This window comes from Protopterus annectens, chromosome 12.part0, assembly GCF_019279795.1.
Source record: "Protopterus annectens isolate FY-2018-M chromosome 12.part0, PAN1.0, whole genome shotgun sequence".
Taxonomy (NCBI): domain Eukaryota; kingdom Metazoa; phylum Chordata; order Ceratodontiformes; family Protopteridae; genus Protopterus; species Protopterus annectens.
The window spans coordinates 200,594,891-200,614,138 of NC_056746.1; the positions used below are offsets into that span (position 1 = coordinate 200,594,891).

Here is a 19,248-nt window from a genome sequence, read left to right on the forward strand (position 1 = left end):
TTAAAAATATCTCTGTATTCTGTTGAAAAGCCAATTTAAAATGCTCTACCTGTTCTAGCACCCCGTCAGAAACTGCAATATTAAAATACTTTAATAAACTTGAAGTTAACACTTATGACATGTCCATACTTAGTACAGAGTGGTTACACTTTGAACTGTTAGCTGCTGTACTTTTTGACCCCTTAAATCCTGACAATACTTATGTAACTTAGTTCTGGTATACCATGCACAACATAAATGTGTATTATTTCTCCTTCTTCTTCTCCTTCTTCTTCTCCTTCTTCTTCTTCTTCTTCTTCTTCTTCTTCTTCTTCTTCTTCTTCTTCTTCTTCCAGCTTTCTTTCTTAGCACTTTAAATTTCTCAGCTGAACTGAAAACTACGGCATGCAAATCTTTACAAGTGCCATCTGTGTGCATATTTTGTAGCATTTTTAAATACCAAAAACATCTTTGCAGTGAATCATTCCATGCATTGCCAGCTGTATATGAAAGTCAAATTTCAAATGTCAACATATTGTAAAAAATTTAAACATCCCACTGCGAGCAGTATGTCTGAAACATTTCAGCTGTCTCTACAAACTGTAATATTTTAGCATGTTGTAAAAATGACTAGATTTCTTTAGAAACTGGCATTACAAAATGACTTTTGACTTCATTTGACAATTTTGACTTGCCCTGCATAGTCTTTACTTTTTTTCTGTAATACAGGTTGAAATGTTAAACAAAAACAAGGATATCTGTCTTCACAGGTAAAACATTTAACTTGAGTTTTATACTGTTCTACATACTGATCAAACAATGGATGCATATACACATACAGACATTCTCATTTCTATTTATACCTAACAATGTTGGATTACTTTTAACATCACTACCAGCTTGTTCATAAAACTGACATAATAATGTCCAAACTTTATCAGGAGTCTGGTTTAAGTTTATGGCCACAGAATGTGTGCATTTAGCACCTATGTCCTTGTTGGTATCCAGCAGCTCAGAAAATGCATGTAATGGAAAGAGTGTTCTAGTAGCATTTTAAGTGCTTCTGAGTAATATTTAAAATTAGTCCCTGATTTTCAAGCTTAGTCTCCTCATTATTTTTGTCTAGAATTATTAACAAAGAAGTTGAGAGGTATGAAAGGCATGGCAAGGAAAAGTAAAACTTTTAATGTGCAATATATGACTAAAAATAGTTATTTAAGAAAAAAATCTTTTGTTAAGACTGCAAGGCTACCCGGAGTCAATATGAGTAACAGAGTTGGTTTTGGTGTTTTATCTGTGTTCAGCATCACTAAATCCCTGTTGGAGAGCACAGATAGATGAATCACTGACACAGTAACCGTTTATGGCCCAATAAAAGCAGAAGTTTTTTGCTGTCAGTATTTCTGGCTGCATTGTTGTGTCCCTGAATCTGTTAGCCCTATGGTCTTCCTGTTTCTACAATTTAAATACACATATTTTCTGCAAATAATGTACTATATCGGAATGCTAGATATACATTACAACTTCTCAGTGATGTGAAAGACACATCTGGACTCTGTATATTTTTTTAATGTTTGAAGTAAATTTGGAGGTAGAGCAGAGGCTTCTTTTGCAAGGTTTGGCATCAAGCGGATAGGAATTGTGTATTTTATTTTAGAGACCCGAAGAGAAAAGCTCCAGACTATTTATATAAATAAATTCACAGTAAAATAGAATGATATATTCTAAGTTCTGCATAGTAGTTAGAGTAAAATACTACAATGAGGAAATATACAAAAACAAAAAAGGATTGAGCACCAAAAAATAGTTAAAAAATTACAATTGAAAGGAAGTGGCATCATTGACTGTGCACGGTATGTATTTACAGCTGATGTATAGGAAAGAACAAACATAGAGGTTGAAGGAGTTGATGACCTCTAAGAGTTTCAGTAATAACAAAAAAATATAATATAATACATAGAATACAATACATTGTTAAAAAATGCAGTGGGTACTGAGATGTGACATTACCAGTATAGAGAAACTACAGTATAAAAGGAGTTTGAATGGAAAAAGTAGCTGTGAGGTTGATCATAGAAGGAGAGAAGTGAGTTGGAAAATATGAGGTAAGGTCAGAATGATACGGTTGGAAGTATGTGTAATGTATCATGCAGTGTGTGTTCAGCTACTCATAGTTATAGAGTGCAAGGTTATCACCAACTGTGTCTTTCTTAGACTGTTGCTGACATTTTAGTAATGTACTAGATTACTTAGTTTTGGTGGTCAGCAGTAGGAAGCAGTGGATGACTGTGAGAATGAAGCAGTGATATTGAGTCAGACTGCAAACAGAAAAGTTAGTGGTGATGGATATGTGAAGAGAAGTGATACTACAAATTAGAGCCATAGCGATAGTGGGATGAAGAGGGCAACTGGCCTGGGTGCAAGTAGGTGCCAATGGGATGGGTGTTAACACAGTGTTAGCATTCATGAAGCCATGAAGATGTCATGTCTTCCTGAATGAAAGCAAATACTGTTTTAGCAGTTATAGGGAGAACCGTTTGTTCTAGTACTTGTAGGAGGGTACTTACTGCAGAAAATGTCTACAGTTACAGAAGTACAGAAGACCTTTTTTGGTCCTTAACTTTTGCAGAAGACAGGAGTGGGCACAAATCAGGGGAACTCCCCAGGGTACAAAATAACCAAGCTATGTCTATGTTATAGTTAAATAATAATGCACATCCAATCTTTCTCTACCATGTGCACTGCCCTTTTCTTGTTTTAAGATTGTAGGATGTGTTGCTGTCTTGTTGGAGTATTGTGATTGCTACGTGCTGGGGATGGCCTATGTGGATAAAAATGTTTGTAAAAGCTCATCAAAAATCATCAACCCCACTATAAATCTGCAAAGTCAAAGAAAATGTAAGTATTAGAAAGGTGTGCAAATAGGTGGGTTTATATTAACTGACGTTTTGAGTGGGTATTATGAACTGAAATTTTACTGTCTACAAAAGGCAAAGCAGAGGATTATACTGTAGGGAGAGGACTTTAGTAAACATATCCAGGAAGAACTGGAGTTTCACAGGAACAGGAAATGATACTAAGCAGTGTAACACTAGTAAATCTGTGGCACCGTACCCGCGCATAAGAGAAAAAATATTGCTTTTCTGCCCATCTTACAAACAGGTTGGTGAATCTGCCATCAATTGTTTGCTTGTATGCTGTCAGATTTATTTATAAGCTTCAGGTGCACACCCGGTGCCTGGTATGGATGAGCCAACACATTTTGTTTTGTATATTTGATACTGCTATGTAGGTGGAACTTTATCAATCAATACCAGCATTGCTTGTATGAATGGAAACTGGTTGACTTGTCAAAATGGTAGCAGAAAGCATACAAATAATTTGACTTTAGGTGCGTGTGTATGTTTTTCAGGATGTGTCTTTTTACTGGAATTGTTCTCTCGTGCTTCCTGCTGTTGCTGCAAACCTTCTGGGTTCTTCAGAGTCCCAAATCTCAGATGCTACAGAATCCAAAGTCTCAGTTACTTCAGAAAAATGGACTGTCAGATGGTAAAGTATCCCGAAGGCATTGCTAGCAGAATTGCAGCATTAAAAATTGTAGTGGAGTGGACATGTTACTTGAACATACCATTTGCAAATGCAATGCTTGTCTTTCTTCCATTCAGTTGCTTCTGACACTTAATGCTATTTTTACTACTTGTCTGCCAGCTGGGTGGGAGGCTGAGCCAAGTGACCATTTCCAGGCATAACTTGAGCTATTACAGCAAAAGAAGCATTGGAAAATATGTACTATATCATAAAACAAATTATATTATGGCATCACAGAGAAATCAAGCACACATATTTGGTATAATGTCAAGTAAGACAGAAGGTCGTAGAATATATTTAAGCAATTTTATTTGTTTATTTATTAGTATTTGCTTACCAGGATATTCCGAATGGACACAAATTGTTACCCATTTTCTGAGGAGGTTTGGGGAGAAAAGCTCCAGTACACAAACTGACTACTAATTACTTCAAACAATATATACAGAAATATAGTAAATATCATAAGTACAGTGAATATATGTAGTATTATATAACCAAATTTTATGTAGTGTTACAGGGGAGACAAATAAGTACAGGAATATGGCATTTAAACATTTGCTAGATAGTTAGCAGAGGGAATGATAGAGTGCAGCATTTTATATATATATATATATATATATATATATATATATATATATATATATATATATATGTATCTATATGTGTGTGTGTATATATATATATATATATATATATATATATATATATATATATATATATATATATATATATATATATATATTTCCTTGGGGCTTCACCCCCACCCCCCATAACTTTAATATACCAATTCCGAGATCTCACTACAGTGCAAGAATGGAAATGTCGATCATATGGTGTCGGCCATATGGTTGTCGGTATTTTGAGATGTCGGCAATGTGAAGGGGACCCATATATATATATATATATATATATATATATATATATATATATACACACACACACACACACACACATATATATATATATATGTGTATATATATATATATATATATATATATATATATATGTATATATATATATATATATATATATATATATATATATATATATATATATATATGTGTGTGTGTATATTTGAGCAGATAATTTTCCAGAGCAAGGAGCTCAGCAAATACAGTCCCAGCAGGTGTCTGAGAAGTATTTTTAAGTTGTAATTTAAAGGACTTATGTTTATGATTTTGTTTAAGGGCATGAGATAAAGTCTGAAGACATGTGAGGAGTATAATAATGGAGTTATCTGATTTTATAATATAGAGAAGTAATTTATTGGTTGCTCTTAGAGAGGCCTACTTAGTTGATAGTATTGAAGTATGTTACTTAGGACGGTGGTCTGTAATAAAGAGCACTATGTGTATGATTAGTAGTTGTGATAGACAGTGAGGTCATTCATGTCAAGAGAGATTCTTTAGGGAGAGACAATGATGGGATTTATATGGAATATGAGCTGCAAATTCTGCTCCCTTATAGTATTCTAGAAGACAAAATCATGTAGTCTGTATGTTTATTAGTACAGGACTGGCACAGAGATGTGTAGAGTGCAATAAGGAGGCTGCCAAGTGCTTTTTGGGTGTTCAGGCGAAATAGGTTTTTATTCTATTTAGTGCTTCTAATTTCTGGCATTTTGTAAAATTACTTCTCTATGTGGAGGTCAAACATGAGGCTTTCATCAATTGTTCTTCCTAGAAGCTTAGCTTGAGACACCCGTTCAATGCCGGTAAGGTTGATGTAAAGTGGTAATTTTGCTTATAGAATTTTTCTGGAGCTGAATAGAAATAATTTGGACTTTTTTGTGGGGGAGGTTAGGAGTAGTTGTGAGTTACACAGCCATGATTGTACTGAAAAACTGTATTCCTGGGTGATGTGTTGTAGTTTGTCTAGATTCTTTTTTTTGTGGAGCATAATCAACATGCTACAGAATGGTGGCATATTTTGTAGTTCTGTGGAGCACATTTAGGAATACACTGAAAAGTAGTGGTCCAGGTGTGGATCGTTGGGTGACACTAACAGTCATAGTAAGAAATGTGGAGTAGAAGTCCATCCATTCACAGCCTACATGGAGTGAGAGTGTCACTTCAAAAGTGACAGTCATCAAGAGCCAAGGTTTACACCACTGGGTGGCTAGTCCTAGAGTAGGAGTGTTCCCATTTAACTGCTTGACATCTGTCAGTGAGATAGCTTTCAAACCAATAAGGCAATGATGTATCAAACTCTGGAGTAGGGAGCTTTTGAATAACTGAGAAATAGAGTAGAAAGCTTTGAAAGGTTGAGAAAAACTCCTGATATAAGCTTAGCATCATCTCTATTTTGATTTACAGTAGTTATAAGGCTGAGAAGAACAGATGTGGTACTTTGATGAGGATAAAAGCCATGTTGTGTAAGGGTTAAGAGATTATTGTCTATTATGAATTTGATGAGTTGAAACTATATGCATTTTCAAGTACTTTTGAAAGAGGAGACAGCATGGCTGTTGCCCTATAGTTAGAGAAGCCAGTAGAGCTACATCCTTTATGTAATAGTAAGATATAAGATTTCTTCCATAGGATAGGGACATGTGTTTCTTTTATAGTGTGATTATTAGTATGGAGATTGGGTAGTCTAGTGCCTTGGCAGCAAGCTTTAAGTATTTTGAGGGCAGATTATCAGAAGCAGGGGTGGTGTTGTTTAGTTGACTAAGTGGGACCAGGTGAAACGAAAAAGGATGTAACAGGTAAATCATAGTCAGTGGGGTTTGGGATATTTACTGGAGTAGGGTTATTCAATAAGCAGGTGACTGTACGAAGTGAAATCTGACTCACTCAGGCCTGAGCAGCAAAAGGCTAATTAATCCTTTTGCTTCCTGATGTCTTCTAAGCCAGGAAGTCGCTTGCCTCCTGGGAATATTTTTCCAGTATCATCTGCTGAAAGCATACATCATAAGATTTGCAATATCTGAAAATGACGAGCTACAAAAATGTAAAATATGAAAGCTCCTCAGTAGACAACGGCTTACACATTGATATTAATATGCCAGGTCTATCTGTAATTGCTGATTTTATATTGTAGATTTGCAAAACAAAAATGGTATTTTATTTGCCAAAATTGCTAGTGTTATGGTCAAACAAATGGTTATAGTTCTGTAAGTGAACAAGATAGATCTAATATATCAGTGGGAAAATTTATCAGCTGTTTGAGAACCTTCCAATGATGTATGACAGGTGAGGGTAGCATAGAGCTGTTGTGCGGTATTGTAGAATCTATGCAACTTATACATATAATATATTCACAATATTTCAAAACAATATTAATCTATACAGCTGTCCATGTTTGATGGCAAATACCAGTGCCATGACTGACTGCCTTAATGTTTTGAATAACATGGCACCACTTGTTCACCTGTGGGTCACACAGCTTTAATGAAATTAATGCATTTATGAAAATATAGGTAATAATCATAGCTGCTTTACCAAAAGAGCATTTTTAAATCAGAACATCTTCATATTACTCAACATGTAATTTTTTTAGTGGTGCCCACTGCTTGCACACACCACTCACAACAGAGCAATATTGCTATCTGTTTTTGCATTATTAATGTAAACATGGAAACTGTCACATATTTTTCACAAGCTTTTGTAAACACTCCTTAATAACTTCTGTTCTATACATCCCATGCTGACCAGTTTATTATGCATGCTTGTAACTGACTGCTTGCTATCTTAGTTCTTGACATACATCTGCATCAGGCCTTGCAATTAGACTTTGAAATCACTGATGAGTATATACAGGGGTATAGGAAAGTCTCCTGTAATGATGGGTACACTTTAACAGGAAACACAGGAAGTCTGCCTTCTTGACAATTATACTGTTGTAGGAAGCAATGAAAGAAATAATTAACAATGATTCAGACACTGGAGCTACCCAGTTTGGTTTGGTCAAGGGTAGGTCATGCCTACTCAACCTTATGGACTTTTTTAGGAAGGTCACCAAAGCAATGGTTGGGGGCAAAATAGTGATGCTGCCTACCTTGACCTGGTCAAGACATATGATACAATACACTTGGGCATTGCAGACAAATTCACAGAATTTGGTATAAATGCTTATGTCACTCGCTAGATAACCAGGTGTCTCTTATGTTCCCAAGAAGTTAGTACTGGGCCAATGCAGCAATTGCCTCATGCACACAGACAACCCTCTCCTCCTACCACCCAACAGTACAACCTGTGAGAGATGCACTTACATAGCCAAACTGGAAGCAAAGCTTTCTCCACCCAAGATTGTGTTAGACATTCAAGAGGAGAAGATTAGCACCTGCACTACACCTCAAGCAACACATAGCCCTTCAAAACTCATGCCACCAACATCCAGACATAGTAACACTAAACCCACTTATGTTGAGGCCCTTAACATTAACCTGCCTAAGCAACAAGGACCTCCGAAGCTGAAACGCAAACAAACACCAATCACAACCAAAGTGTCACATAGCGCACAACACCAGTGTGCCACCCAACAACAGCCCCTAAGGCAAGACAGCGTAGCCAACACTTTAGTCATAGGTGACTCTATAGTCTAACTAAGAAAAAGTACCGGATCCAAAGCAATGAGGTTGTAAATTATTAAACCACAGCTATAGTCTGGCACACTGTTGTCCCACTCTCCAGGCTGAACAAGGAGAAAATTACAGTCAGCTGCCTGTTGGGTGCCAGGATCCGCCACATAATGCATGGACTCAAGTCACTCCATAACAAGTACAAATATGACTCTGTCATTGTCCATGTTGGAATGAATGACTTGAGACGTACCTCCCTGGACTACATGAAAAAAGACATGGAAGAGCTCTCAGATCATGTAGCCTAGGCAGATATGACCCTAGCCCTGAGTAGCATCCTGCCTTCACCCAGAATGATACCACAGTATAAGGACAAAATGATTGACTTCAACAATTGGCTAAGTTTCTGGTGTCATTCAAAGGGGATCCAGTATCTGCCTGGGACGACATGATCGACAAACCACGATGCTTTGCCAGAGATAGTCTGCACCTGTCACCCCTGGGATTCAGGTTACTGGCTAAGGCTCTTGCCACCCCTATAGTGCTTTTTTTAAGCAAGGCTCAAAGGACAAAACCATCACTGTAACAGATATAAGCATGCAAAATCTGAAGGTAATGCTACTCAATGCTAGAAGTCTAAATCTCAAAATGCACTCTCTCAAAGCACTCCTAAAAATGGAGAACATCAATATCTGTGCAGTAACTGAGACCTGGTTCAAGGCTCCAGAGAGCACCCCTGCAATACCAGGCTACAACTCTTACCACAGTTTTTGGCCACCAAACCAGGACTAAAACACTAAAGGTGGAGGGGTGTCTATATTCACCAAGGATATTCACACCTCCAGGCTAGTTGCCCAATGCAATCCATCTGCAATTCTACAGGTGCAACTAACACTAGGTAAGACTGCAATCCAAATTGTAGCTTGCTGCAGATCCTCCACCATGCCCCAAGATTCTCACTACACCTTTCTAAACATACTGGAAAATATTAAGATACAACCAAACACCCTAATACTGGGTGATTTCAACTACCCTGCCATTAATTGGGAAAACTATTCAGGCACCAATACCTTTGCCCAACGGTTCTTTGAATTCATAAATTCCAATGCCCTGGATCAACTAATCCATAGTCCAACCAGGGCCTCAAATATCCTAGACCTGGTCATTATCAACATGGAAGACTGATGCTCCACACCAGTGGTCACCCCCTCATTGGTCAGGTCTGACCATAAGCTAATCACCCTTGATGTCCACATCGCACCCCCAAGAAGGGAAACCTCCATAAAAAAACTTCTCTAAAGCTAACTTCATGCTACTCAAGTCAGAAGTGGCAAACTTCATGACACCCATGCAGACGGGAACTGAACGTTTGACTGCTGAATCCTACACTAAGGCACTGTATGAGCACTTCCACTCGTGCATGAATGCTCTCCTCCAAAAAAGAAGCCAATCTGGTTGTCCCCTGCCATAAACAAACTATACAACAGAAGGAAGAAACTGCTGCAGAAAAGAGGAAAATCTCAGGATGCAAAATACTCCCTTACCAGCCTCAGTAAGAAGCTGAGATCCCTCATAAAATCCTCCAAAGCTAGTTACGAAAATAAAATTGCCAAAGATTCTAAGGACAACCACAAGGCATTCTATAGTTATGTCAAGAATCTAAATGGCAATGCTCAGATCTGCTCTGAGCTACAACAGAATGGCATTAAATATACTGATCCCAAGAATATTACCAATATCCTGGCAGATCGATTCAGTGCCAACTTCACCCCCCTCTTACCCCTTAAAGGGTCCATCTCAATACCAAAAGATTGCCAAATTCCGGTAATCACAGCCACACAGGTAAAAAATGCACTCTGCATAGCTAAGAATACAGCATCCATGGGACCAGATGACATCCCGAGCTGCATACTAAATGAATTACAGAATGAACTGGCACCTCATGTTTAATCATAGCCTCACCTCAGGCTTCATGCCCAATGAGTGGCGCACAGCTACAGTTATCCCACTCCACAAGGGGGGATCCACCTTGGATCCTGGGAACTATCATCCCATCAGTCTGATAAGCCTGATCTGCAAAGCCATAGAATGCATTATCATGGAACTTATAAACAAAGACATTGGCAACCTTCAAATACTGGACCCCACCCAGTTTGGTTTCGTAAAGGGCTGATCTTGTCTAATTAACTGGATTGACTTCTTTGAATCAATCTCCAGAGCAGTGGACGAGGGCAAGACAGTCCACACAGCCTATCTGGACCTTGCCAAGGCCTTCAACAGCATCCCCCACTCTGAAATCATACATAAACTTACTAAGCTGGGCATTAATCCCTACATCACTCGATGGGTTGCCAACTGGCTTACTGACAGAACTCACACTGTAAAAGTAGCCGACTCAAAATCCAGCTGCAGACAAGTGACAAGTGGAGTACCTCAGGGTTCAGTCCTGGGACCGCTCTTGTTTGGCATCTACTTCTTTCAAGTACAGGCCAGCACTAAGGGACTCTGGCTAGCAAAGTTCTCAGATGACTGCAAACTGAGAGCCATTATTGAATCCCCAAATGATGTGGATATTCTACAAAAGGGCCTTACAGAAACAGATGCTTGGTGCCAGAGCCATGGACTCAAGCTCAATGCTAAGAAATGTATAGTTATCCCCTCTGGGAAAAAACATGTGCCCATGAATTACTACATAAGTGTCAGTACACTAAACACTGAAAGTGCCATAAGGGACTTAGGGACACAGGTGGACAGTGGTCTCACCTTCGATAACCACATTGCCACTTCAGTCAAGAAATCCTTCTATGTGGCACACCTCATCGCTAATGGCTTTTCATCCAGAAAAAAGGAGGTCATTGTCCCACTGTACTCATCCCTCATTAGACCCATTATAGAGTACAGTGCCCTATTTGAAATGTACCTTACAAGACATCTGCAACAACTGGAAAGGCCATAGAAATACCTCACTAAAAGAATCACAAGCATAAAGCAGATGCCCTATGCTGACCATTTAAAAAACTCCAGCTGTACTCTGTCGCATATCGGCTACTCAAAGGTGAACTCTGCTTAACATACAAGGCCATGTCAAACCCAGAGCTGTTGGACATGCTGCACTTAAAGAAATCCCAATCCCTCAGAGCCACACACTCCAGGGATCTAAACCTGGTCATCACAATGAACAAAACATACTGAAGGGATAGGTTCCTGACCCAGAGACTCCCCATACTCTGGAATAGACTGCCCATACATGTCAAGCTGAGTGCCTCTTTGGCCCTCTTTAAAAGGAACCTTGACGATTGGTTGGGAGATAGGAAATTCACCCCAGGGATCACGTCAGTTGGCCTGCTAGACAGGGGACCAGGGAAGTAAATATTCTGTGAAGTAATAGCCAGGGAATTGTTATGGCTAGGCTTGTATAGGCCCTAGGGCCGATAGCCTAGTACCAACCTATGAACCTATAAGGGAGTTCATCCCCACAAAGAAGCCAATCACTAGCAGAGTTCCTCAGAGCTCTGTGCTGCAGTTGTTCCTTTATAACATCTAGTTCTGTGAAGCCAAGGCCAATACCAAGGGCCGCTCGAAGACCAAATGTGCAAATTAGGTGCAGTAATGGAATCCTCCCAATACACTAATATCTTCCAAGAAGGGCTGACTTAGACAACTAACTGGTGCCATAGCCATGACCTAAATCTCAATGCCAAGAAATGCATAATAGTATCCTTTAGAAAGACAGCTACCCCTGGGAACTATCTCTTTGATAACAGACCCCTAAGAGTAAATCTGTAGTCAGGGATAGGGATGTATGTAAAGAGTAACTGGTAGTAAGGAAATCATTCTCTGTTCATAGGTTGGTTGGTAGGTTGGTTGGTAGGTTCATAGATTAGTACTAGGCTAACTACCCTTGTGAGCCATTTTAAGCCTGCTAAACAACTTTTATGCAAACGTATGACATCTACGCCCAAGGAAGTCATTGTTCAACTGGATTTGGCCCTCATCAGACCAATCAATGAGTACAACACCGTCTTCAGTATTGACCTGACTAGGCACATGCAATAACTGGAAAGTCCACAGAGGTTCCTCACAAAAAAGATACAGGGCATAAACAACATGTTGGATTGCCTCAAAGTCCTATTTCTGTACTCAGTCTCCTACAGACTGTTGAGATTTGATCTATCTATAATACACATGGTATCCTTGGATCCCAGTAATCTGCAAAATAAACAGCATTTGAATTACCCAGTCTAGGGACTTAAACTTTGCCTGTGACATAAATAGGACATACTGGAGGGACAAGTATGTGTCTTGGAGACTGCTCCTTCTCTGGAACAGGGTTCCCATCCATGTGATGTAGAGTTTTTCCTCTAACTCAACTCAAGTGTAACTTAAACCAGTGGATGGAAAATCAGAAATGCGTCCCTGGTTTGGCACCTATATCTCTAACAGACAAAGACAGCCTGTAAGTGCTTGACCATCCAAGTCTGAGCCTACATTTACCCCTTAAATAATCTTAAGGTTCCTAAAAGATATACACATGGCCTGGGCGGCTAAGCTTAAAAAGCCCCTGGTGATTGCTAGCCTAGTATACAACTTTGAACCTATGAACCTACAAGTTAAGCTGGGATGCAATGTAACTGTGGTCCACATTTATGGAAGGAGATAGTTGTGTGAATTGGTCAGGGTGTAGGAGGCAATTAACAGATATCCAGAAAGACTTCAGATTTTTTAGGCTGTTATTTTGTGAGTCTGTGAAGCAGTTTTTCTTGTTCTCTATTACTTTGTGTTATGTGATGTTTCTACGTTGCTTAAAGTTTTATATGTTTTTGTTGCTTTTATTCTTTTTCCAGGCTTTGTCCCATTCCTTCATTAGATGTTTAGCATTTTTGTGAGCCATGGAGCAAGGTTGGATTTGATTCTTTTTCCCCTTATAGGGGCATGTGTATTTATGACCTTAAGGAAGGATGAATTAAAGACGGTTTCAGCTTCATTTAGACGTGTGTGTAACAGACTCCAGTTGAAGAGCTTTAGGTTGGATATGAAAGTATCTTTGTTGAAGGGTGAGAGGTTTCTGGCTTCATTATGTTGGTGGTGTTTTTGCATGGGTGTTTGGCCTCTGATTATAGAGGTTGGTAAGTGGTTAATCAGAGTGTCTGGAACTGAGCCACAGAAAAGTATTTTATTTCATGTGCTGGTGAAAATCCAGTTTATAACAGACTCTCTGTAGTTAAAGTTGTTATAATGGATGAGGATAGATATAACTTAGATAAGACCATATAAGTTTATTCCTTTGTTGCAGGAATTTCTTTCAACCATTTGATAAACCAATATACCATAACAAGTACTGGGTGATTCATACTTTTCTATTTAACCTATCGAAGAGGTGAGGAGGTGTTGGTGCACCCTCATAACCAAACTAGAAAATCTGTATTGAGGGTGAAACAATGAATTACCCACTTTTATGCCATGGTGTATTGCTGTTATACAATGACATTATTTAAAAAAATAAACTTCTTTTTAAAATAATGTTGCTGTATCATACATACTCCACTGGTGTTTCACCTCCATGCATACCTCTCAAGTGTCCAGTTTTTTGCAGAATGTCCAGATTTTTTGATCATATTATTTGGTCTGTTCCTCATAAAATTTGTGGTTTTCTAGCAAATCACAGGATTGAAGTCACTAGATAATGACATACATTTGAGTTTCAGACTTCAAATCTTTCAGAAAGTGTATGTTATACTCTGTTACTCTAGCAACTTTCTAAGAGCAATATTAAAAATACATCTCTATTTTGTTGACCTTTGTTCTCCCATTTTGTCAGGCTTTGTCCAGATTTCCTGCACTAAGAGGTTGAGAGGTAGGCCTCCATGCACTGGTGCAGGTCAGAAGGATAGAATTAACCTGCACTGCAACCATGCAGACTTATTTATGTGATGATGCAGTCACAGTGGAGTAACTCGGTGTAATTACTTCAAAGGTAACAGGCATTAGGAATGAAAACTGGAGTGAGTTTGGTAAACAGTAGGATGGATGTGTTTCATGTTAAGTGTGACTAGTTTATGTGGAATTGTATTTAAAAAGTACTAAATGCTTCATTAGTTTTGCCTCTTAGTAGCGTGAAAAAATGGTTGCCATAAATCTGAAAGTGTTTGATAGTCACACTGTTCTGTGTGGAGAATACTAATAACATAACTTTAATGAATTACTAAAGAAATACGCCAACTGTGATTGCAAATCTAAAAGTCAGACAATGGGATGAGTGAACATACAGGTCCAAATGAGTGAAGATAGGATATAGGGGGGTTAAGATGCTACTTGTAGGTATGATGGGCTTACAGCAAGATCATAATAGGAAACAGATGAATAATCAGCAAACATCCTCAAACGTGGACCTTTCCTTAGGCCCTGAATGAGACTAGCATTAGATAATGAAAGCTTAGTGCTGTTTCTGAGGTCAGTAAGAAAGGAATCCCGATGACCACCTAGGGAGGATAATGTTTTGTCTAGAAGTGTGAAGCTATTGGTGGGGCACTTGAACATATCTCACATGGAACCCCTGAAGAGGTATGAAAGGCTGCTAGCAGTGGGAACTACACTGAAAGTTTTTTTTTTCTGAGAGAAGCGTAAGATGTTAGCAGGCTGCCTGTTAAATAGTTAAACAGTAATAAAGGTGTTACCATGTGCCATTTTTTGGGAGCAGAGATGCTTAGGTCTGCAGGTCATATTAGCACATTGCAGTGAAGTGTTTTTGTTTGTGAAGACTACATTAATCAGTTGAAGGCAGTTCTCAAGCTTGCTTAGTATCAAGGATAAGAAACTGAATATTTGTAAAGCAATGGGAAAGATGGTAGCAGATTTTTCTTTCTGATGGTACTAAAAGCTGATCCTTGTATCTAGCAAGATAGCAAAGTACTTACCGTGCTGAATTATTTCAGTGGTGGTACCTCAGATGCTACAGACAGCCTAACTTACAGTATCTCTGCTAAGTCTGGCTGGGGTGCTAAATAACACTGTAGCACTGCTTTGTTTTTTGATGTATTGATCTGGAAATGGTTGGAGTCAAAACCAATCAGTTTGTTTAGAAAGATGTGAGTGAAAATAATGTTTTATAGTAAAACAGGAATAAGAGTAGATAGAAACAATGAAATCATATGAACTGATGAAGTTCTTTTTTTATGTTTTATTATAGAACATAAGTGCTTACTATTGTATTAAATTTTAGTTTATTTTCCAGTCAATATCTGTCAAGGTTTTTTTAGTAATAAAATCCCATGTATTTGTTATGAAATTCATGACATGAACATCAGAAGGGAATTAATGGATATATATCAGAAATATGAGACCTAATAAAAAGAGTTCTGACAGTTAAATTCAAACACGTTAACAGTGAATTCCAAACTTCTGTGTTGCACCTTCTACGTAGGCTCTCACCACTCAAACACTTGATAATTTTGTATATTAATTCAAAGATCATAGTGCCTTAAAGTAGGGGGGATACTGCAAAATACTGCACTCTTGGAATTAGTATATATTCTGCCATTCACACTTGTAGTTCTGCATTTCTGAGAATTGCAGTTGTAGCTTTCATACATTCAACAAGCATTCTGGGTTAATATGTAGTGAGAAGGGGTTAAGGACTGAATCAAGGGGAACCCCAGAGCACAGTAATCTAGTAGTGAGAAGGTGTTAGGGGCTGAACCAAGGGGAACTTCAGAGCACAGTAACCTAGGAGTGAAGAAGGGTTAAGGACTGAACCAAGGGGAACTCCAGAGCACAGTAACCTAGTAGTGAGAAGGGGTTAGGGACTGAACTAAGGGGAACTCCAGAGTCACAGTAACCTAGTAGTGAGAAGGGGTTAAAGACTGAATCAAGGGGAACTCCAAACCACAGTAACCTAGAGTAGGAAAGAGAATGATCAACATTGATTATATGACTTCTGTCTGACAGACAGCTGCAGAACCATTTAAAGGGTTATTAAGGAAGGCCTGTGTTACCAAAGTATCATCACTCAAGTGAATGGTTCACTAGATCAACTGCTCTAGTGAGCTCTCTGATGGCAGCTCATCATAAGTCCATGACCATATTGCCAGGGATAGTTTGGATAACAACTAGACAGCCATAGATATGCTGCACACACTAGGGAAGCCATATTAGAATCACAACAGAATACAATAAGACTGAGGGCAGTTACTCATTTGAGTAGCAACAACGTATTCAAGAATCTTGACAGTGCTTGAGAGAAGGGAACTTGGTCTGCAATGGTGTGAGAGGGAAAGGACTAGGTTCTTTAAGTATGGAAATCACAGTGCTTTCAAGTCTAAGCAGGAGTTTGGTGAAACAGGACATAGGTGACAAATAGCATGCTAATCATCCATTGCTCACCATGTGTAAAAATACACTTCCACATGATTGAGGTTATTGCACATTTTTGCTTGAGGAGTGAGGTTAGGTGGTAGGGAAAAGCTCAAGGGACTCCACTTACTTACGTTGATAGAGGAGAGCTTGGGCCTTGATGCACTGTGGTTTGGCCCTTTAGTGTCTTAGATCACTGGGGAATGGTCACCAGAAGCATGGCTTCTCTGTCCTTTATCATTGCTCATATCTTGGTGCTATAGGTGGACCTTGTTGTCATTGTATCTTGATATGTCAAATGCAAACACTCTGAAAGTGTGTTACAGTATTAAATGTTCTGGAGGCCCACTGGTCATGGGCTTCTTCTGAGCTAATATTGGGGTGCCCTTGACTTTGCTCTCCTACTGGCCTTCTTTAACAGGAACAAAGGGGGTCTATATTACTTCAGTGAAAATTCAGTTCAGTGAATGGCATTTTCTGTAAACTTTCTTCGAACATGCTGTTCATTGAACTGTTCATATTGAGATTGCTGTATGGTGAGGATCAGGAAATTTGCCCTTTCCACACCGTAGTGCGATCTTGGAGTCAGTATATACAGTATAATTGGTGGGAGGTGAGCGGATTCTGATGAACGGCATTTCCAATGACCGTTCACTGAACTGTCACTTTACTGAAGTAATATAGACCTGGAGCAAAGGTCCAAATCAGGGACACATTTCAAATACTAATCCAATTTACTGAAGCATCAATAAAAGAACAGGTTTTGTTTTAACCTGTATTTTTGAACAATAAGAGGTATGAAACTCTAATGTCTGGCATTATTGACTGATTGTAATCTTCACTGATTTACCAGAAAATCAGAAGTTCTATAATGGACTGGACAAAAATAAATCAGGGACAGTTCAGAGGTATGGTGGTCAGTTTTTGCAGGACAGAAAACAATCTGTATTTTTATAAGAACTAGTTATCTGAGAGTAGCTACTGTTGTTTGCTCATTGTTCTGGCTTTGTTATTTTGTTATTTGCATTTAACAACTTGAATAATGTATGGCACCTGCTCGTGTGAATCAAAGGTGAAATGCATTACATGGCCATTCTCTTTTATAATGATCAGAAATTTAAACTGTACACAGAAGGGGCTATAACTATGTGGCGGGGGTTGGGTTTGTGTGGATGAAAGTAACTGACCCTTTTGCCATTTGCTCATTTTAAGTAGTGACTATCTGGCTTTTCTAGGACTGGTATGCATTTATATGAAGTATTTTGAACTATTTAACTAGATATCTGATTAGTTAAACTAGGTATAATTACTGGGTCTGTTTAAGGAGGAAAATGACACGCTGGCTACAGTTGCTTACTCTTTATTATGGCTTTGTAAGATAATATGATTTGTATGTAGCAACTTGGAATTCTTTAATGTGTGGCCAATGTTTATGTGGCGAAAAGGTGAAATGTATGACATTGAAATCCTCTTTTATTAAAATAAGACATCTAAACTGTAACTATTTGGTGGGGATTGTCTGGGTGAATGTTATTTTACCTCTTGTAATTTGCTCAGTTGAAACAGTCATCTCTCAAAAAAAAAAAAACCTAATAAAGCATAAAATGGATCACAAAACATCCATACTTTCAGAATTTTTGAAAGTCTTATGGTCCCATGCCCCAAGATTTTTGATACAGGCTGAATAATGTCCTTTGGCCTGAATCCCACCTAATCTAAAACCAGCCTTGCCCAGAGGTGTGCACAGAAGGTCACTGTCTTGTGTGGTGGATTCGAGTGATGTTATTACTTATTTATTTAATTAATTAATTAATTAATTAATTAATTAATTAATTAATTAATTCATTAATTTAACATTTGTAGACTGGGAAAGTTTGACTAGGACAGAGCTTATTTTCAGCGGAGGCCCTGGGAGAAACATTCCAGACGCATGTCTTTGGAATGTGGGAGGAAACTGTAGCACCTGGAGGAAACCCACACAAAAGCAGGGAGGACATGCAGACTCCACACAAAGGGCACCCTAGCTGAGAATCGAACCAGAGAACCTCTTGCTTTGAAGCAACAATGTTAACCGATGCACTACTGCACCACCCAGATTTTTTATTTCCTTAATTTTCCTCCCAAGCCTCAGAGCTGTATGCAGGATACTAACATTTGTGCCAGGCTGGGAGCAGTGGGGGTCATTATTTTTTTGACATTCCTCACAAACTTCAGAGGTGTGCACAGAGAGTCACTATAGCTTGTATAGGTGCAGTACTTTGTCTAGGAGTAACAAGTTGGAAATATTATAGTGATTATTATTTATTTCACCTTCTTCACAATCAGCTATCATTTACATATACAGGTGGCTCTGTTTTGGTGGAGATAAGGAGGTTCATAGGTAGGTACTAGGCTATTGGCCCTAGGGCCTATATAAGCCTAGCCAAAAAGGTACCCTGGCTTTTGCCACCCAAGAAAATTATTTTCCTGTGCCACTGTCGAGTGAATTTCCTATTTCCTATTTCCCATCCAATCATCAAGATTTTTCTTGAAGAGTGCTAATGAGGAGCTTTGTTTGATATAGACAGGTAGCTTGTTCCAGAGTATGGGAAGTCTCTGGGACAGGAATCTATCCCTCTAGCATGTTCTGTTTATTGTGGTGATGCTGTTTATATATGTGTGACAATGACAGGTTGAAATATGTCATGTTCTCTATGTTTTTTCAGTTTTATCCCAGTCTGACATGAAAGGGGGTACACAGATAGTAGCTGCCTTTTGGGGGTGGGGTGAGGAGGCATGCTGTATATGTGAATGACATCAGCAACCTAAAA

General features: G+C 38.7%; 1 protein-coding gene across 5 annotated transcripts in view; it reads left to right on the plus strand.

Annotated features, from left to right (window-relative positions):
- LOC122816448 (alpha-1,6-mannosylglycoprotein 6-beta-N-acetylglucosaminyltransferase B-like) overlaps positions 1-19,248 on the plus strand; it is a 950,232-nt gene that overhangs the window by 24,827 nt on the left and 906,157 nt on the right. For 4 of the 5 annotated variants that reach the window (XM_044089252.1, XM_044089250.1, XM_044089253.1 and 1 more), the window contains exon 3: positions 3,392-3,528. The exons of the other annotated variant lie outside the window; for it this stretch is intronic. In XM_044089252.1, the coding sequence (XP_043945187.1) occupies positions 3,392-3,528 (137 nt within the window). The remainder of the gene's footprint in view (positions 1-3,391; positions 3,529-19,248) is intronic. 5 annotated transcript variants of the gene reach the window in all.